The sequence below is a fragment of the Gopherus flavomarginatus genome, chromosome 8 (genome assembly GCF_025201925.1).
Source record: "Gopherus flavomarginatus isolate rGopFla2 chromosome 8, rGopFla2.mat.asm, whole genome shotgun sequence".
Lineage (NCBI taxonomy): Eukaryota > Metazoa > Chordata > Testudines > Testudinidae > Gopherus > Gopherus flavomarginatus.
Genome location: NC_066624.1, coordinates 92,514,625 through 92,536,682, shown reverse-complemented (window position 1 = coordinate 92,536,682; position 22,058 = coordinate 92,514,625). Strand labels below are relative to the sequence as shown.

The following is a 22,058-nucleotide window of genomic DNA, read 5'->3' as shown; positions in this document are numbered from 1 at the left end:
AGGAAGAAGAAGGTATTCCTTGGGGAAGACTGAAGAAAAGGAGACTATCAAGAGGAGTTTGCTGGCTGGCATCGCCAAGCCTCAGAGCCAAGGCTGGAGGGCTGAATGCAGGAGGAGGAGGAGCAGAGGAGAGCTAGAGTCAAGAGCTGGAGAGGGCTGAAGGCAGGGGAGCAACTAACATCGCCAGGGCCAGACAGCTCAACTCAGAGGAACCATCAGAAGCCCACGGCGAGTGACAGATGTTCCCCCTGACAAAGGTGCTCCTCAGCAGAGAGGCTGTGGGGGTGGTTCCCACTGGGAAGAGTGGGGTTTCTCTCCAACTTGGAAGGGCTAGGGTAACTGTCCTGGTACAAGGACGGGGAAGGATGCCAGAGAGTCCGGGCCTCGGTGAAGGCTCCAGTGTATGGAGCATCAATGACAAGATGTGTTGAGTTTTAATGACTGCTTGCACTGCGGTGAGAAATGGACTATGTTTGTGACTTTTGTTGGAGACTGAATGAACTGTGTTTGGCAATAAATCTGCCCCAAAGAAGAGGAGTATTTAAGATCTGAAGTGGATTTACTGGGGACTCTGAAAGGGTAAACTGAGAAAGGCATGCTTGTCATGCTTCAGCCTGCAGCAGGAAGGTTCTCCAGGCAGGGCTTCCATATGACACCTACATTAAAAGAACATTATTAAGTTTACAAAGTTAAGTACTCAAAGGTTGGGAAATGCCAGAATTTAGGTTGCCTCTGCAATTTTAATTTGCCCTCTTATGCATATGCATGGAAAAAATGGTATGTGGTGAGGTAATTAAACAGTGGGTATATTTACACAGCCTGAGTATATATCTAGCAGCCCAAGTATATATCTAGGTTCCTGTGTACTTGAGTGGCTAGCCTATGTTGAAGCATGTGCCACCATATTTACACTATTATAGTTGCCCATACTAGGTAGATTGAGGCTGGCATGGATATGCCTACCCCTCTACAATCACACCTTCACTTGCCGTATGGTAAAAGTTTGGCAAAGTTATAAACTACTGAAAATGGGATCTTATATTGAAAAGTGTCAGGCAACTTCAATAATAGAGGGTGCTATCAGCCGTGTCTATAATAATGTGTTTACAGCTAACATATTAAAACTAAACAGTGCCAGCATTTTTCCTTCTAAGGAAGTTTATCCAAGTCTCTAATTTTGTTACTCCACACTGAAACTTTTGCATCACTGCTGTACAGTAGAACCTCAGAATTATGAATACCTTGGGAATGGAGGTTGTTTGTAACTCTGAACAAAATATTATGGTTCTTTCAAAAGTTTATAGCTGAACATTGACTTAATACAGCTTTGAAACTTTACCGTGCAGAAGAAAAATGCTGCTTTTAACCATCCTAATGTAAATGAAACACAGAAACAGTTTCCTTACCTTATCAAATCTTTTTTAAACTTTCCCTTTATTTTGTAGTAGTTTCCACTGAAAACAGTACTGTACTGTACAGTATTTGCTGTTTTTGTGTGTCTCTGCTACCTGATTGTGTATTTTCGGCTCCAAATGAGGTGTGTGTGGTTGACCAGTGAGTTCATAACTCTGGTGTTCGTAACTCTGAGGTTCTACTGTAAGTTTTTTTGAGATAGGATGACCAGACCTAACCAAAGGATTCCAGGTGAGGGTGTAGCATTGATTTAAGTGATGGCCTTGTTCAGTAAGACAGACTCGTTTTTTACAAGTCAGGTCTTTGAACATACAAAACAAATTAGCAGGTAAAAACCAGATACTTAATGCATTCCTTTTAATTTCAAAACGATGCTAAATTATTAAATGTGAGTTAATAGGAGCTTTTTATTGATATTCATGAATGCTTGTCTTTAAAACTTTGTGTTCCTACATAATTACATGGTACTGTAAATGCATAATATCAGCCAGCTGTTTATGAAAATTCACAATGAGTATAATATTATGCTGTATTTTGTGTTCCATTATTTTCATTTTTTTAACCATTCATCTTTTTTATTAGGTCCGTAATGTTATTAATGATGCAGTGGATTTACTTGAGTTCCGTGACAGAGTCATTAAGGCCTCTTTGAACTATGGGCATTTAGTTGTTTCAACTTCTCTTCAGTGTTATGTGTTTTCGTAAGTACTTTGAATTAATGAAGTATCATTTGATCTATTCAATCATTGTGAGAATTCAGAAGGAGCTTGATTTAAAGTACAGTAGCTTATACATGGTTTGGCTTTGAAAACATCAAATCTTTTTGTAGAAATATGTCATAGAACCCATTTATATACACACTAATGTATATTTTCATAGTTGCATAAGGAATTACCATAATGTATTCTAGTGGCAGAAGCAGATTTTACAACCAGGAAGATGGTGGATCATTGGTGGTGGGTTGGAGACTAAGTCTGTCCCACATTTACTGGGCAGTAGAAGCTCCCATCCTGTGGAACCAGGCCATGATCCCTACTCAGGGCATTGTGACCTGGAACACAGGGTCACAACACCATTCAGATTTGGCCTCGTCACCACTCTGTCATGACCGAGGGGTGCCTGGGCCAAATTTGAGTGAGTGGCTTTGTGACATGGTGCACAAGGTCACATCACCATGTGAACCCCTTGCATCACATTGCAATGCCCAGAGCAGGGAGGCAAATCCAGCCGAGACAAGAGCTGCTGATGTTGGGTGAGTGAGGGCTGGGCTTTCTCCCCAGCCCTGTGTAAAAATTCATGCCATACACTTCCTTCAGTCAATTGCATAATATGCTTGAAAAGATGCCACACATCAACCTAAAGGCTGCCACAGGGATGGTCACGCAGCCTTTTAACTCCCATTAGCTCCGCCACTGATGAGTTCTACTAGCATGAATGAAAGTTGCACAGCTAAATCCTATCTTACTCTTTGAAAATGTACCCCATATGCCAGATCCTCAGCTGGTATAAATTGTCCTAGCTCTGTTGGCTTCATTTGAGCGATGGCAATTCACACAAGTTGATGATCTGGCAAAGAGAGTAAAACAATAGTTGACAAATACATTTTATGGGAAATTACTCTTATTTTTCAAATATCTAAATATGGGCAGGCAATTGCTCACCTCTAGATTCTGGAGCTGCCAGTTGCACCCATTTGACCCATTTGCACTGGTTACTGCTTTGTTAATGTTGCTTTTTGCTCAGAGTCCATGTCATACAAGCTGTTTCTTGGATACCATTACCTTTGCTCTGCAGATTGGCCAGCAAGTTCTTTAGAAATAGGATTGATTGTTTATAAATAAGGTTATGTTTTAGTATTTTTAGTAAAAGTCACAGTCAGGGCATGGGCAGTAAACAAAAATTCATGGCCCGTGACCTGTCCATGACTTCTACTAAAAATACCAGTGAATAACTTAGGAGGGGGCTGCCCGGGGGCCCCGCGGGTGCTGGAGGAGAGCGTCTAAGCTGCTTGGAGGGGGTAGGGGGGTGGCACGTGGCCTGGGACTCCAGCTGGTGTTGCGGGGGTGGGATTGGCAGCACCAGCAGGCTCCCTACCTGCTCTGCGCCTCTCTCCCCCAGCAGCAGCAGCAGAGTTTGGCTGTGGAAGGGGGTAGGGGGTTGGGCATGGGACAGGGTGAAGCGGGCTGTGGGTGGCTCCCTGGAAGCGGTGACATCCCCCTCTCTCAGCTGCTAGGCAGAGGGGTGGCCAGGCAGCTTTGCACGCTGCCTCCACCTGCAGGCACCACCCCCACAGCTCCCACTGGCTGTAGTTCCTGGACAATGGGAGCTGCAAAGATAGCGCTCTGGATAGAGGCAGCCTGCAGAGCTGCCTGGCCATGCCTCTGCCTAGCAGCTGAGTGAGGGGGATGTCACCACTTTCAGGGAGACCTCTAGGTAATCACCACCCAGAGACCACTTCACCCCATCCAGTGCCCCAACCCCTGCTCTTTCTCACACCCATGGAGTAGGGGGCTGCAGTGGCCCAAGGGGTAGGGGGGTGAAGTGGCCCAAGACTGCCCCAGCAGCAGCCGGTGCTGCCTGGATTGCCCCTGAGCCAGGAGCACCAGCCTCTGCAGAAGTCACGGAGGTCATGGAAAGTCATGGAATCCGTGACTTCCGTGACCTCTGTGACAAAGGACTGGTATACACTACAGAGTTAGGTTGAAGGAAGCTGCCTTAAGTCGACCTGTTAATGTATGTGTCTACACTACCTGGTCCTTTACGTCGACCTAAATTGCCTCTGATGTCGACTTCTGTAATCCACCTCTGCGAGAGGCATAGCACTTAATTCGATTTTCATGGGCCAACTGCGAGGTAGTGCAGATGCAGCATTGTGTAATTCAACTTAATTGTCCTCCAGGTGGTGTCCTACAATGCTCATCTGTGACCACTCTGGAGATGATTCTTAACTCTGCTGCAGTGCAGCTAGGTACACAGAAAATAGCCCCTTCCCTGCTAAAGCCCTGTGAGCTTTTGAATTCCTATTTCCTGTTTGATCATTGCTGGGAGCATGCCAACTTGAGCTCAGCTGATCGTGGAGACTATACGCCCCAAATGCGCTCCAATCTGGTCTGCACAGGAGGTGATGGATCTCATCGTTGCATGGGGAGAAGATTCTGTGCAGGCAGAACTCCGATCCAGCAGAAGAAACGCTGACATCTATGCAAAGATCGCTTGTGAAATGGGAGAGAAGGGCTACACAAGGGACACATAGTAGTGCCATGTGAAAATAAAAGAACTTTGTCAAGCATACCAGAAGGCAAGGGAGGCAAACAGTTGTTCTGGTGCTGAACTCCACACATGCTGGTTCTACAACTAGCTGCATGTGATTCTTGGGGGTGACCCTACCAGCACCCCCACAAGCAACATGGACACCTCACAGGTGTGTGAGTCTAGGGACAACAAGGAAGAATATATGGTGGATGATGAGGAGGAGGATAATAGGAGACAGGTGAGCGGTGGATCCATTCTCCCCGAGAGCCAGGTCATATTTTTAGCCCTGAAGCACTGTGGGTCACAGGACATCACAGTGGCTGACAGTGGTGCCTGGGAAGGCACCTCTGGTGAGTATACAGTTAAAATGAAAGTCCAGTTAAACTTTATCCCCATGCCCCCCCCACCTAGGAGCCGGACCTGCTGCTGGCCACTTCCGGGGCACAGCACGGTGTTGGAACACGGTGCTTTAGCTGGGCAGCACTACCACCAGGACTTTTAACAGCCCGGTGGGTGGTGCTGATCCAATGCCAGTAATGGGTCGCAACCCACAGTTTGAAAACCACTGCTTTATTGAATAGAAGCAGTGGGCTTGGGCAGGGGGTTGGCTTTACAGGGACAGTGATATAAGCCAGGTGAAGATTTGGGAAAGCACAATGCATACAAGCAGCTCACATTACTGTGACTCATTACTGAAACTGCTTTTCAAAGCCTCGCAGATACGCAGCATCCTTTGCTCTGCTCTTCTTATTTCCCTGATGTCTGGCTGCTCAAAAGTGGCTGCCATGCGATCTGTCTCAACTGCCCACCCCTTTGGAAAAATTTCCCTTTTTTTCACAGATATTATGGAGCTCACAGCAGGCAGCTATAACCATGGGGATGTTCTCCTCATTAAGGTCCAACCTTGTTAGTAGACTTCTCCAGCACCCTTTCAAATAACCAAAGGCACATTCAACCACCATTCTGCACTTGCTGAGCCTATAGGTGAACCATTCCTTACTGCTGTCCAGATGGCCGGTGTATGGCTTCGTGAGTCATGGAAGCAAGGGGTGGGCTGGGTCCCCCAGGATAACTATAGACATCTGAACGTCGTCAATGTTAATTTTGTGGTCTGGAAAAAAGTCCCAGATTGCAGCTTTTTGAACAGACCTGAGTTCTTAAAGATGTGTGCATCATGAAGCTTTCCCGACTATGCTACGTTTATATCAGTGAAATGCCCCCTGTGATCCACAAGCACTTGTAAAACCATTGAAAAGTATCCCTTTTGGTTTATGTACTCTTTGGAAAGGTGATCTGGTGCCAAGATGGGGATATGTGTGCCATCTATTGCCCCACCGCAATTACGGAACCCCATCGCAGCAAAACCATCCACTATATCCTGCACATTTCCCAGACTCACTACCCTTAGTAAAGAAGTCAATTAATGGCCCTGCACACTTGGAGCACAGCAGCTCCCACGGTTGATTTACCTACTCCAAATTGATTCCTCACTGACCAGTAACTGTCTGGCATTGCAAGCTTCCAGATAGCAATCGCCACTCATTTTCAGGGCTGCCTAGAGGATTCAGGGGGCCTGGGGAAAAGCGGGGGAGCTGCGGCGCTTGTACTCACCCAGCGGTGGTCCGGGTCTTCAGCAGCATTTTGATAGCTCTGCTCATTTTTCCACTGTCAGAGCAGCTCTCATTTTTGTGTTGCTGAACAGCAGGGCAGGGGAAAGCTCTGCACAAAGTTCCTGGAAGGTGGTCTTCTGCAGTCAAAAGTTCTACAGCCACTGCTCATCATCCCATACCTGCAAAACGATGCAGTCAGTGCTTGTTTCATGGGACCAGAAATGGTGCTCAGAGTTCAGCTGTCTGTGACTGCCATCAGAAACTGTGAATTGTTTTTTTCCATGGCTTGCAGCAGGGCTGCTTGCAGGACATTGCTAGTTCCACGCAGCGGATACTACTTTGGCTCTGGAAATACCGCAGGAGAAGGCGCGAGGTGTTTGAGATGCTCACAGCAAGAATGCACAACTGAGCAGGCTCCATGCTTCTGAGGTTATGGCATATGCATGGCGGTTTTAAGGCGTGAAAACCATTGAGTTGTTTGCCATTGTTGGGAAAGAGGGAGCACAGTGCATCATGGGATGCCGACACAATGTTCCCATTCTCCCCTGAGACTGTTTTGGGCCTGTGAGGCATTGCACTAACTTCCCAAAACACACTGTGGCAAGTTGCACTTTGGGATAGCTACCCACAATGCACTGCTTTGTGCATTGATGCAGGTGCTGCTAGTGAGGACACATTCCATCAAGACAGTGAGCATAGTGTGGTCACACACAATCAACTTCATTAATTCGGGGGCTTGAGGTCAAATTAGATAAAGTTTACTTAATTTTGTAGTGTAGACAGCTCAAACTTCCAGCCTTATTTATAAGGGATAATACAGAACTCAATCATGTCATGTCTGTAACGTAGTTCACCAGTCAAAGGTGCTGGAATCTAAAGCTAATACCTAAATGTTGTTTCCTTACTCAATAATATGATTATTGTTGAACCACCAGTGCAGGCATAAGTTCATATAGGAGTAAATCCTGTGGCCAGTGTAAAAGCTGCGGAAGACTGTGAACAAACTAAACTGATGTGGTTCTACAATGTGTAGGAGGGCAGAATAGAGTGAGATTGTGTGCAACTTACAAGCCATAGAGCACAATACTACAAGGGCTCTGTGTACCCCAGTGCAAAAAGTGTTTAGGAATCAGGAGGGAAGATGTGCAGCTGCATGATCTGCTGGCTAAACTCATGTGATGAGATTTTCAAAGTCGGAAATGATGGTTAGATACCCAACTGCAATGACTTTCAATAGGAATTGGACACCTAACTATCATTCATACCTTTGAAAATCAAAGATAAAAATGTATTTTCATTACTTTGTGAATTTTAGAAATGTTAGAATTTTAGAAATGTTAATTAATACTAATCTTAATATTATTTTAGTACAAAGAACTGGAACACACCGCTTATCTTTGACCTCAAAGAAGGAACGGTTAGTTTAATTCTACAAGCAGAAAGGTAGTGTGTTTATTATAATGCACAAGACTAGTTTTTTGTTAAAATGTACATTTGTAAAACTGTGGGTGAGTGAGTGGCTGTTTCTCAAATACTGGTAACAAAATAAAACATACAGTATTGGTAGGTAGTGGATGGAATCACATTGTGTGACTAAAAGTTCATGTTTTTATATAGTATCTATGATATGATTGCAGAACTGAATTGCTTCATATATTACATGTGTAGTGTATCATTACACTTATCTTTTATTTACAATGGAAAGTAAATAATCTTCAGCTGTTACACTAACATCTGGTTTTGATCTTTTATATTTGTTTGTTTAAATGGAACATATTATATAGAAATAATCTTTACTACAAGCTGGTCCTCTACTTATTAATAAAAGTGCTGAATAAAAGTAAAATGCAATTTTACATTTTCACTAATAGTACTTATATGTAATATTTATACATGCATGAAGTGGCTGTATTTCCTCCATTTTAAATGTTTATATGATTACCTACCTGAAAATCATTTACCAAAGAGGCCTTCCTTTGTGTGTAGCTCTGCCAACAGTCTGCATTGTTTTGTAGAATAATACTGGGAATCAGGAACTCCTGAGTTCTAATTTTAGTCTTGCCTCTAATTTGCTGTATGGCCTTGGACAGATAAGTTAAGCCCAAATTTTCAAAAGTATACATTATTTTTGAGTGCCCAGTTTTAAACACTTGGGATCTGATTTTCAGAGGTATTGTGCTCTGACAACTCCAAATATAGTCAGTGGAGGCTTTTCTAAAGATCAGGCCCTAGATCTGAAGTTAGGCACCCAAATTTAGAAGGTGCTTTTGAAAATGTGGAGACAGATCCTCTGTTACTGTGAATTGCTGTAGCTCCCTTGAAGTCAATACAAATTTTATGGGAAATCATTCTTCCCTTGCAAATATTATTATGAGTAGGCAATGGCTCCCACTGTAGACAATAGAGCTATGATAATTTATATCAGCTCAGGATCTGCCTTTGGCCTTCAATCTTTCTATTTGAATTTTCTTCATCTGTATTCATTATTATTTAAATTCTATATAAATACTAGTTCAGAAACATAAACGTTGAAAAAGGCCACTTCTCTGTAGGGAAAGGCATCTTAATAAACTGAGGTTGGAATTAATTATAGAAAGTATCTTCTAAGTATCTACAGTTCATCTGCCTTCCATGACAATTCAATCACAGTGAAGAAACAGATACAGAAAGATTTTAAAAATGGCAGATGTAAGCTGTAAACCAGTTTCTAAGCTATGTACACACAGTGAGCACCCTTTGCACTTCTGAGCTTCTGTGAGCACTTTTGTGTAAGAGGCTCAAAATCATAGTATTTTCTAATTTCCTATAGAGAGGTGCCTTATCATCAGAATATGTAATATGAGAGTGTAAAACTATAGAATATACTATCTTAGGGAAAATATAGTAATAGATTTCCCATAGCTAATTAAAATCCTTATATTTGAAAGCCAATGACATTAAAATTGAATTCCCAAGTGTAGAACTTTCTTTCCAAAAATAGAATTCCACATTTAAGGTTTATAAATTATGTAGTTTACCAGAAAACACTTGCAGTATTTTAGACAATTATCTTAAAATTGCTGAATCGTTCTACCACCCTCCACTACAAATAGTTCAATGAGCTGTATTGTTTGCAGACATTTTCTTCTTATTGATGGTGGAGGGATCTATTTATATTCCTATGAAGGACGATTAATTTCATCTCCAAAATTTCCAGGAATGAGGACAGATGTATTAAATGCCCAAACTGTATCTTTGAGTAATGATACTCTTGCAATAAAAGACAAATCTGATGAAAAAGGTATGTTTACAGTTTAATGTTTTTACTTTGGCTAGCAAGTTACTTGCAAAGTGTTAAAAAGCTGATAATTACATGTGCATTTGATATCTTTCATTCATATGTAGCACATTCATGAGTTAAAAATAAGGCATGAAACAAAAATAACAATTTTTCATATTAATTTTTGTTTTTGAAGTACTACTAATTTTGCAGTAGTTGCCTACAGGACAGTATTTTCATAATGGGGAAAAGGCATGTTTCTTCCACAACCTTCTACTCTTCAGTTATAGGCAATGCCATGTGTGACTGGTTCCCCCTGGGGTGCCACCTGGAACTGGGGTACTACTGAGCCTTGTGACCCACCAGCCTGGGCTCCCTCTCACACTGTGCTGCTGTGACAAGCTGCAAAGCCCCCCAAGCTTTCACCAGCATTCACACAGGTAGGGACACACCTAGCTGCAGTTATATGCAGGGCTCTCTAACCACCAACTTCCCAGCCTAGGACCCCAGAGCAATACCATCCTGGCCTTGTCAAATCTGGCCAGTATATGGGTTTAATACCCGGTCCACTTCTCCCTCAATGTGAAGAGGACTATGCACGCTTGTGGTAACAAGCTGAGATTTTCACCAGACACCTTAGTCAAACACACATTGGTTTGGATTAAAACATGAAATAAGTTTATTAACTACAAAAAGATAGATTTTAGGTGATTATAAGTGATAGCAAACAGGTCAAAGCAGATTACCTAGTAAATAAACAGCAAACTGAGCTTAACGTACTAGCAAATTAGCAAATACTCACCCTGAGTGATAAACAGGTTGGCAGATTCTTAAGGCAAAAGCTGTCTTTGCTTTTCAGCTTGAGTTTCCCAGGTTTTCATAGACAGGCTAGAACTCCCTTTAGCATGGAACTATCACTTCCCCCAGTTCAGTCTTGTTCCTCAAGTGTTTCCAGGTGTGTTGTAGGGGGAGTGAGGTACCATCATGATGTCATTTCCCCCTTTTAAATTTTCTTCCCACTTGCAGGAAAGTTCTTTTTCTGTAACCTGAGTCAAACAGTTCCCATTGTATAGTGTTATCTCTGAGAGGTTTCTGTTGTACACAGTTCCTGGGGTAATCCTTGTGCATTTCCTCAATAAGCCATTAACATTGTTTGGCCTTTTTACTATTGTACCTGAAAGGCTGCTTGTGGGTGTTTTCAACCTCACAACATGTTTCAGTAACACATACATAGCCAAACTTCATATACGATGATAGCACATACTATCTAATGAGATATTAATGTCTAGTAGAGCAACACTTTTAGAATGATACCTCACAAGGCATACTTTGTGCAAAACATATCCTAATTATATGACAGTGGTGAATAAGGGGATACAAGGGTGTCACTCCATGGAAAAACCAGGAGTCATTTGCAGTGAAAATTTAAATCATTTCTCACTCTCACACATGGTTCACTATAGAAATACCGATGTGGTTACTCTTTTCTCTATCTGCCTGCTGAACTCAGGAGCCAGCAGTGCATTAACTGTGACCGATTGTAGCCTTCAGATAGTCTTTGTTTTGGTCAACTATTTTTCAGCATTGTTAGTTTTATGTGCAGCTTTTATGGAGTTAGTTGTGACTCAGTGGTGTTTCAGAGAAATATTTGTGTATAATTATTTACAGTCTTTTACAGGTGGTGTTTTAATTTCTAACACTGTCACAAAATCTTTCTCTCTCTCCAAATGAGCAAACATAAAGTTCAGGCATCTCTTTTGTGTTAAAGATTTTGAGGAGATCTGCCTCCTGCATCCGCCTTTCTTTTAACCGCAGAAGGGACTGTGTAGTTGTCTCTTCACCTGTTGAATTTTTTTGAGTCTGCTTGATAAGGAATCAAGAATGCTGATTCAAAGGGCAGAGTATTTTTTCTATAGTTATTCATGAGTCATTGACAGCAACTATGTATTGTATTCAGTGTATTTTGTAGAAAAAAAATCTACTTTTTATTTTCTAGAGATTAAGAATCCTTACTTTCTTCTACCCAGGAGATTTAAAACTAAAAGTGCCTATGGACTATATTTAGGACCAGGCTGCTGAGATATTTTAATTATACCAGATAATTTCTTTCATAGTTCTTTCTTCTGATCTGGAATTACCATCTCTAAGAGTACAGAATAGTTCAGTCTTTGTCTCTCTACGTACTTCCTATAAAAGTGGAATTGTGGAGATGTTTTTGTTTGCTTTGCTTTGTTCTGTAGATGCTTGCCGTCTAAGAACCGGCCTTAACACCAAGTCATATCACATAGATCACAGAACAACTATCATATGGAAATGGCTTTTACTGTCCTCCTTCTCTACATGTTTTCCAATAAATACATCTCATAGATGGCATCCCTTTTTATAATTAGGTTCTATGAATAGTGTTATATACTACAGAACTGTCTTGGCCCTCTGATACCAATTTCAGAATTGTACAGCACTAATGGGAACAATAAAATTCTGGACTCCATTTTGGATTTACTTCTCTAAGAAACCAGTCTAACTAGTCACTTTTTAAATGTTTGAAAGTTCTGACTTTTGCTATTAATATGAATTTGAGCATTGCCTATTTTCAAACCTGCATTTCCATTTGAAAACAAAGGTTTTTAAATTTCTCATAGCCACTGTACGAACTTGCTCCTCAGGGCAAGTCCAACATGGAAGCTGCAAGTGTATCCCTATAGCCACTTGTGAAAGTAAAAGCACTTCATTTTTGTTGGAGCAAGAGCAGTCCTAATTAAACTCTCTTGCTAAAATGCTCACCTCACTAGCTGGGGTGCCATTTTGATGTGTCCAGAGGCAAAAGGGGGACCTCTCTTCCCTTCTTTTGCAGGTAGGATAGAAAAAAGAGGGAAATTCTCAAGCAGGAGCAGCTGGGGCAGTGCTACATACACTCCTCCTGGTTCCCCCACCCTCTCTCTCCAGCATGTGTCTCATTCTTTCCCCCCTTCATCCTCTAAAGGTAGGGGACTATCCCAGATGGGAATCAAGTGATGGAGCCTGGACCTACCTACTCCCACTGTCATTGCACAGCGGAGCTACAATAAGGTGGATGAGTGGCTCCCCCATGCTGGGGGAAGTGAGTGGGCGGTGCTTCAACTTGCTCTTACTGTTTTGAGTAGACAGTTTGAGCTCCATTTGCTGCATTGGCGAGTCACTATTTTGACTCTGGTCCAACCTCATACTTCCCCACACTTATGTAGTGAGCTAGACCTCGTATGATGTTCGGGGTTACCTTGATCACTAAACTTTGTTTGGGGTCCAGAAGTGATTTTTCCCATATGGCAAAGTTTACAAAGTACTATGGTTTTTTTTTTTGCCTTCCATCTGTGGTCCAGTTTTGGAGTTTTTAATTACATTGTTGTGACTTTGGCAGGTTCCAGTGCAGTTGATGGTTTTAAAGTGTCTGACATGAAGTCCCTCTAATCCAAGGTGCTGTTTAGGCATGGTCCTGAACAGGACATTGCATGGTAATAGGATATGCCTCCATGTCTCATGTAGCATATGGTTCCCCTAATCTCATTTCTCCTACCTCCATTGTGGAGGAGGGTAGTGGGTTGAGAGTCTGCCTTTCTACTAGGGTCCCTGGGTAGGTCTGAGAGTATGGAGGGGGCTTTGCCTCAGACTTCCCCTTAGGTTTGTATAACCCAGGGCCGTTGGTGCCCAGCTGAAGTCCACACTAGAAAAGCCTTGCCAGGAAGATGGGGAGAATGGTCCCCATTGGTCAAGGGTTTTAATAAAGTTGCAGCTTCAGTGGTTAACCGTACTAGAGCATACATGTCTCATTGTTTCTGTCTTCACATCAGCATAACATTAAAATATTTTAAAAGGAGCCACAAGTTGATGTGGCATGAGTGTATGGCTATCAAAATGCAAAGTCTTGACAGTTCCAGGCATATTTAAAGGGACAGCACTGCATATGTGACTCATTGGTTGCTAAAGGTTCTGTTCAATAATGTAGTCCTTTCAACCTTATTCACGTATATCAGACAGTTGTAGCAGCTGTCACTTATTATCCAAAAAACTGAAATGTGAGCTTCTTTTATTTGAGAGTCTGACAGTTATTAGGATGGGTTTGGGTTAGAGAAGCATATCAGCCTTTCTTCTTGTAGACTATTTCATAAACATTGCAAACATGGTCTATCTCTTTCACCCCAATCTATCAATCCTGTTACATTTACTGTATGCTTCAGCTTAAGAACTTGATGTCTGCATGTCTTTTTTATTTTTTCTGTTCTGTGATCTTGCTGACAAATGCTTCATTGACAGCTTGTAGTATTCACTGGAAGATTCCCAGAGTTATGACATTTGGACTTAACAGGTGTTTCATTTATAGAGCATATAAGTATTCTGATACTTCAAAGGCGATTTATCTAGTTGCAGTAGTCTCTTGTCATTACTTCATGGCAAAGTTGTGCTCGACTATACCTACCGTTTCACAAGAGCATCTTTTCTAAAACAAGCCACTGAATTGTCCAAATGGACAGTCAAGAAAGTGCTCTTGCTTTTTAATTAGCATGGTTAGAAAATTCCCTGCCAGGGATCTCAACTGCTATTACATTAACCTACACAAATAGTCCAATTTCCTTGACATGATGAACTTGGTTTTCAACAGTGAGTTCAACTTTAGGCTTACATATCTTGCAAATAAGCAGCAAATGTACTTTCTTTTGCTCTAAGGAAAGAAACTCAGAATGAAGTACTAGTGCAAAGGACAAGAAAGGGTCCTGACAATGATCAGCACTGAGTTAAACTCCATAATAATGAATGCACAGTGAATTACTCAGAATAAAAGCTGCAACTTCAATTATATGAAGACTAAAGCAGCACTCCCCCAAGACAGAGAAAAGTGGGTGGGGGAGGACTCTCCCTCTGCATTTAGGTAAGGGGGATTTGTACTCCTTCTCATTGCTTAGTTCAACCCCCAGTTGTAGATCCTTATCTTTTGTAGGGAATAAACACATTATTCCATTGCAAACCATTATTTACAGTATATCAATATAATTTTATTACCTATTTTATTTCTTTTATGAAAGTATGCTTTGGGAGAAAGTAACCTTTAGAGGCAGGATATTAAAGACCTATAAAATTTTTAATGTAAAAATTAAAATGGATTTTCATTAGTAAAACTCACATTTCACTATAAATTATTCAGAGAAGCATTGACTAACAATAAATTATACATATGTAGATGAAAGATACATTTTACTTCTGAGATAACATTTTCTTCATTTTATTATATTGTTCATATAAAGAAACTTCATTTTATTGTAAAAGCAGCAAAGAATCCTGTGGCACCTTATAGACTAACAGACGTTTTGGAGCATGAGCTTTCGTGGGTGAATACCCACTTCCTCAGATGCATGTCTGTGGATATTCACCCACGAAAGCTCATGCTCCAAAACGTCTGTTAGTCTATAAGGTGCCACAGGATTCTTTGCTGCTTTTACAGCTCCAGACTAACACGGCTACCCCTCTGATACTTCATTTTATTGCTGTACTAATCTTTGGTACAGCAGGGATAAATTATGGCTTGTGCTATGAGTATTTTTAAATACAAGGTTTGTATAAATAATGTATCCATAAATATCATATGTTATCTATACACACACACACACTTTTGAGGGCACTCATGCAAGTTCCTCTTCTGTTGCTTCTTTCACTCTATCCATCTTCATGGAGAAAAGGGTGTATCTTTCTCCTGACCAGTGCTGCAGGCCCACTCTGCAAGTCTTGCCAGCCAGTTCTGAGCTAGAGCTAATCAGTCACTTTCAGTGCCTCATCAAAGGAGGGGTCTGTAGATCCTGTGCTGGTGGCAGCTGTCAATCAGGATTAGCCAGCTCTAAAGAGGATTATCTCAATTCGGGGCTGCAATAAGGGCAGTAGAAAAGAAAGCTCTCTTTAGGGGAAAACACCACTAGAGGTGTGTGATAGTCTTGCAGAAGGCCAGCGCAGGGAAAGATAGAAATCCTGTGCCCAGAGATTGTTGCTTTTCTCAGCTAGGCCTTTCCTATTAAGCCCACTGTAGAGGTGGTCCCTTTTCCTCTCCCCTGTCAGAAGGTGAAATGCGTAGCTTCCCATGGTACAGCTTGCTCAGTCAGATCCTTCTCTGTTTTCTGGGAGTCCTTTGTCAGTGGCCCAGAAACAGGGTCCTGGCCCACTGCACTGCTCAAACAGACTCGGAGGAGGGTGAAGAAACTGTTCTCAGAAACAGATGCAGACCCTTTTGACTCCTCCACATGGTTTCTGTAGGAGAATGGAATATCTTCATTAAATCTGTAGACTATTATGGAAAAAGGGGACGTAGTCATCCTCTTTCTGGACATTTTCAACGGAGAGAGAACCTTTCAAGATAAAAAATTAGGTTTTAAATGCTTGTAAAGAGTTGTTGGGATTTTCCAGATACTAATGTGACTTTTCCTAAAACACTTAGTAAGCATTACAGATTGGGCAGGATATTCATGTCCTCACTCTGTGTGTGGTAGTTTGTACAAAATCCTCTTCATTTCATTTTCTACAGTCATTATGATAGCAATAGTATTGGTTTGTATAAGATCAAGAATTAAGGTCATGTAGACAACCGTGCACAGAAATGAGAGCAAAGCACCTTGTAAGTAATAACTCACTTTTGTTTGCATGTTTAACCATCTGCAGAAAATAACACTCATACACAATCCTTTCTTTCTCCTCTGCAAGTGCTACCAACGACCTCAGGAGAACACCTGTTCTCACAACCTTTTTTCCTCTACCAGTGAAACCAACGACCTCAAACCAACATCCTGTATCCTGAAAGGAACCCACAATAACATATTATTAATACATTAACAGCGCCATCCTTTGGAATAAAAATATTCATATGTTACAGGGTTCAGATGGCAACATACAACTTACAAGGGCAAAGTTCAAGTGGAATGTGATGTTATCAAACCTCTGAGATGTGTCTCTGACATTATTAACAATCTTCCTGTGTTTAATTTTTGCTGAATCATGTACAATTTTACAGAAATGTTCATAACAGTGAGATACTATTTTCCTCACTAGCTTTGAATAACCCAGACCACCTCTGTCAGAATATATGTAAGCTTGTTCTTCCATTCTCCCTGGCCAAACCAGAAATACAAGTTATACAGAAGCAAAGTATTTAGACAGTCAGATATAATACAAAAAGTATAAAACCCAAGCCTACATCATGTAGAATTTATGCTCATTTATGATAGTGCAAAGTTATGGCAGGTAGGAGGCTTCCAGGCCACAAAACAGCTGTAATTTCCCTTCATCAGAGTGGTTGCACCAATGAGCAGCAGTGGACTTGGATGGGCCCTTGGCAAGGCCAGCTCCAGCTTTTTTGCCACCCCAAGCGGCGAAGTGAAAAAAAAAAAAAAAGATAAAGCTGAGTGGCGGCACTTCGGCAGCAGCTCAATCGTGCCGCTTTATTCTTTGGAGGTAATTCAGTGACGGGTCCTTTGTTCTCTCTCTTCCTCTTCAGTGGCACTTCAGTGGCAGCTCAAAGAGGAAGAGAGGGACTGAGGGACCCGCCACCGAATTGCTGACGAAGACCCAGACGTGCCACCCCTTTCCATTGGCAACCCCAAGCACCTGCTTCCTTCACTGGTGCCTGTAACCGGCCCTGGCCCTTGGGCGCTATAAAAGAGAATCACAGCTTTCTTCATCTTCCTTAAAAAAAAAAAAAAGTCCCTAGTCCTTTTTCTTTCAAAGAGACCGTGGCAAACATAAATGAATGGATTTTTGGCAGGAATAGAAGGAATGTGTGGTAGTGATGGATTTTTTTTTATTTTTTTAGGGGAGGGGGAAGACACGAGAATGTTTCACAAAGTTGCATGTATCTCTAAGGCAGAGGATTTTTGAGGGATCCCGTGTTAAAATTTTGTCATTAGCTGGATGAACATGATCCAAAACTAATTTCTCCATTCACATGCATCATGTAGAAATTAATATAATTGTTAGATTAATGTTAATTAGTTAATATAATTGTTAGATTAATGACTGGTGAACTATCACAGAAATGTCAAAATGGAATTTTCCCCTGAATGAGTGTACCATTTTTCAACATTGTGCTAAAATAAGCACTCTGATAAGAAAGTTTGATGTTTAAGAATTTTAATGGGTCAAATTTTCAGTGTTCAAACAGATTTTTCCTGCAGTCAGCAGCATATAATGAATGTGTACCGACTTTTAAGATTTTAGTTCACTTATGAATATGAAAATTAAATGTTCAAATCAGTAAGTTACCCTGTAATAAGCCTGTATATTATATTAATAATACAATAGAAAGCTTGGAAAATCAATGAAGAGTTTGGAAAGTCTGGCAAGGAGATATCTGATCCACAGAAATGTTGAGATCTAACAAATATGATATATTTCATTATTTAACGCTACACCTTTTATTTTTCAAGTTATCTACCTGTTTGAAGCATTATCTGGGAAGCCATTAGGTGATGGGAAGCCTCTTACGCACAAGGTAATGTACATACTGTAATTTCACCTTTCAAACTGCATCTTTATATCTAGGAAGAAAGAAGTAACTATTAAGGGGTTAATATGATACTTAATAGAAAATATTTTGACAAATCTAATTCTTTTATAGTACAGCACAAATTAGACTAACGTATATACTGTGTTGATATACACAATTGTAGAGTACAGATTGGAAACCTTGGCTTTGTATAATTGTTCTATTTCTCATACCCCCAAGAGATCAAAGTGAGCTTCAGGAGAGTTTCAGAGGGTTGCTGCTAAGGGAGAACTAAAGTCTGTCATATGTTGCAGTGAAGCTGACCACTTGAATTCCCTCTATTCTCACCCCAGAGCCACTTGATTAGCATCTGCCTGTCTCAACATTGAAATCCTTTGCACTGTTTCTTTGTTCTGCTGTCAGGAGAGAGGAAAGAAGAAATGGTGCTGTTGATCTCCATGCACAATCTTTCTCTTTGTCTTCTGTTAAAGAGTGGTTGAACAGAAGACATTATCTTGGAGACATAACCTTCTTTCGTCCACTTTCTTCCCGGCAGTATAAGAAGGACCTTGCAGGCAGTGGAGTAGACATCATGCAGCTCTGTAGTGGTAGCATTTTTGGGCAAGAGGCACAGGTGCTCCTTCTCTTCCTTTATGCTGCTTTATATTTATTTTTCCTTCAGACTTTCAAGAGACTCATCAAGCCTCGGTGCTCCTTGCAACGGAACAGACTATGCTCTTAATGGATTATTATATTAACCTTGTAGGAAATTAACTTCTGTAATGCTATACACTTAAATAAAATAGTTGTGGAGCTAAGACAAACATAACAGGAATTTTAAAAAATCCAGTTGTTGAACAGTAATAATGTATGTCACATTTTTTTTAGTGGATCATCACTTTCTTTTAATGTAGCATGACTCCTCCTATATGGATCTACCTGGCATAAACAATCAAGTGTTTTCTGTTTGTATTTTAGACAGAGATCACCGAAATTGCCCTTGATCAGAAGGGACTTACAAATGAAAGAAAAATTGTTTTTATTGATAAAAACAGAGATCTTTATATTACTTCTGTGAAGAGATTTGGGAAAGAACAGAAAATTATCAAAATTGGTAAGAACCAAGCCAAAATTACAGTAATCTGCATTCTGGCAGCACACACATTTTATCTACAACAGGAGTGCTGGAAGCTCTATTATTTAATTAATTTAAAACTTCACTTGAAAGAACACCGGGGAATATGTTGTAGGGTACAATCCTGCTGTGGCTACTTGGGATGAATAAAATGAAGTAATGTCATTTCCATATCTGACTTCTGTGGTACCCAGCCACACTGAATAAACACATTACCTGGGTATTTTTTTATTATGCTCAGAAGTTAAATAGGTACGTTTTTGACATTTAAACTGTCATCACTGCATTTCAGAGTGAAGAGTGCAAAGAGAATTATAAGAGAAGCCCACGTGTCCCTTAGAGCTGTTGTGTATATGTGCTGTCTGACTGCAGATTCTAATAGCACTTGATTTAGAAGGTTTTCTTCACAACCTCCAGCACTAGAAACATAATATTGTTAAATAAAAAGTGAAGCTCTGGAGAAAGGGATGTGGTCATCCAATAATTGCCCAAGCTGTATTCTGGTCACACGTATTCATTTTGAACCTTGCCTTCCAAAATACAGTGTATGAACTGTCTCTGTAGTTTGTGCAGAAACAGTTAAAGAATACACACTGGTCCCAGACTTGTGATGTTTCAGTTAACAACAGTTGACAGTTAAGACAATAAACAAAACTGAGCTATTTTGGCTCCATATGTGTTAGAAATGGGAATATAAATGTCAGAAAAAGAATAGAGAAAATTACTTACTATAATTAAAAAATTTAAGAATAAATTGTAACTCATGCAGGAATAAAAATAAAACCTGCTTTTTTAAAGTAGTTGATGATGACCTGTAAGGATAGCAAAATTCCAAGAATGTTTACATTTTTTGTGTTTATTGGGCATGTGAAAATACATAATATTTGTTTATCTTTAAATTAAGGAACAATGACACACACTTTGGCTTGGAATGACACATCCAACATACTTTGTGGACTCCAAGATACACGTTTTACAGTCTGGTACTATCCCAATACGGTTTATGTAGATAAAGATCTCCTGCCAAAAACACTTTATGAAAAAGATGCAAGGTAATGTATATTTTTACTCAGAATAATATTGCTGGATTTTTGTAAATACTGTGTGGAATTTTTCACTCAATAATTCTTTACAAAGGAGGGTGTTAATTTAGCCACTTGAAATAGATGTCAGTTGCTACTTTCAGAATTCCTGCCACATCACTATTTCTGAATTAGGAAAGGTTTAACCATAGGTGTTAGCCATTCAAGGTGTACTATAAAGCTTTTTAAAAATGAATAAATTATAACTGTTTGAGGCAGAACACATAAGCACCTGAAAAGGCGTGGACTTAAGCATGTGCTTTAAAGTGCCTATGCGCCTTGGGGCATAGTGCTAATTACTGTGGGAATCCCATTGCCTCCTTTTGAACTACTCACAGTAATCAGTGTTTGCAGAATCAGGCCCTTAGATCACAAATCAGTAACCAAATACTCTTTTCGAAAGGCCTGTCTTTAGGTATAGTTCTTTTAACATTCATGGTTCTCCTTAACAGTGCTAAACTTGAGCATCAGCATGATAAACAAGTCCCTAAATGTCATATATCACTTAACAAAACAGGGCATATGAAAGGTTCTGGAGCATCTAGTCTGCCTCAGATTTTCCCTGACCTCCTGTAAGAGTTATTTAAAATTTTCCAGCTTTGTGCCTTATTCATCAAAAATTGCTTTGTTTTGGTGGGTTCTAATAAGTAATCCTTTGCACTTCTTCAGAAACTTCTGTTCAAACTTCTCAAAATGTTTTATAAACAATGATATGTTTAACCTTACAACTCCCTATTAATTCTGCCATCTAAAGAGAAAAATAGCATATATCTTCATTTTACAAATGGGAGAATTGAGACACAGTGGCATTAAGTGATTTGCCCAAAGTCATAATGTATCAATGGCAAAGTCAGAAATAAACCCAAGTCTCTTCGCTCCAGGTGCTGTGCTCTTCCCATTATATAATGTTCCTTCTCTTTTAATAAATAATTCAATTAGGTTAAAAGATTTGTTTTTTTTAAATTACTTCCAATATTTTGATTGAAGTTCATTCTAGAGAATAACTGAAAATATTGTAACTACCCTCACTGCAGGATATCACTGCAAATAGTGTGATACACCAGTCCCCTTTAGATGCTTGGTACGATGAGCTCAAGAGCAAGCACAGTAGGTGCTCCAACCACTAGCTTATAGAAACTCTAACCCTAAGTGGGTTCCTGTCAAACACTCCGAATGCATTGGGTAACTGTGGTTCCTTTATTTGACAATTACATGAAGAATAAACCAACAGGTTCTAATTCAGCCTAACATAAGTGTAATGAGATAAGAGTCTTGCTGAGATCCCTGCACACTGTTGTCCTGATTTTAGACTGTGGCTTTGTGACCTCCTTGCAGGTATTGCTGGCCCCTTTCAAGAGAATATGTCTCTGCCCAGGTCTTAACCTTCCTGTACAGATCCCGGGCTGTTTGCTTCCCAGCCTTCTCTCCTTGGTCAGCTACCAGGCTGTTGTCTCTGGCATTTTGCTCTTGCTTTCGCTCAACCTCCAGATTTCTTGATTCTAGTCCTCTCTGAGCTCTGGTTGTACAGTATTTCTTTCCTGTGCTGGAGGGATTATGGAACTCTTTACAGGCTGGATTTTGAACTGGGTAACGCATTACTAAGCTAGTAGATTCGTTACAATATATTTTGCCCAGAACTAATTTAAAAGACAAATTACGTTTTTTCTAGGGTGTAATCACATAAGTACAAAAGCTCAAATCTTAATCAGACTTGTCTTTAAAAACATTTTGCCTTTATGTTTTAAAAAATATAGTAGTTAATTGATATGTTACATTTCTGTATTGTCAGTGAAAAATATCAAACTATTCATTT

At 40.4% G+C, this 22,058-nt stretch overlaps 1 protein-coding gene across 3 annotated transcripts in view; it reads left to right on the top strand.

Annotated features, from left to right (window-relative positions):
* IFT80 (intraflagellar transport 80) overlaps nucleotides 1-22,058 on the top strand; it is a 161,357-nt gene that overhangs the window by 119,124 nt on the left and 20,175 nt on the right. For all 3 annotated transcript variants that reach the window (XM_050965892.1, XM_050965893.1, XM_050965894.1), the window contains 6 exons: nucleotides 1,996-2,114; nucleotides 7,644-7,718; nucleotides 9,392-9,555; nucleotides 17,970-18,034; nucleotides 19,007-19,142; nucleotides 20,068-20,215. In XM_050965892.1, the coding sequence (XP_050821849.1) occupies nucleotides 1,996-2,114; nucleotides 7,644-7,718; nucleotides 9,392-9,555; nucleotides 17,970-18,034; nucleotides 19,007-19,142; nucleotides 20,068-20,215 (707 nt within the window). The remainder of the gene's footprint in view (nucleotides 1-1,995; nucleotides 2,115-7,643; nucleotides 7,719-9,391; nucleotides 9,556-17,969; nucleotides 18,035-19,006; nucleotides 19,143-20,067; nucleotides 20,216-22,058) is intronic.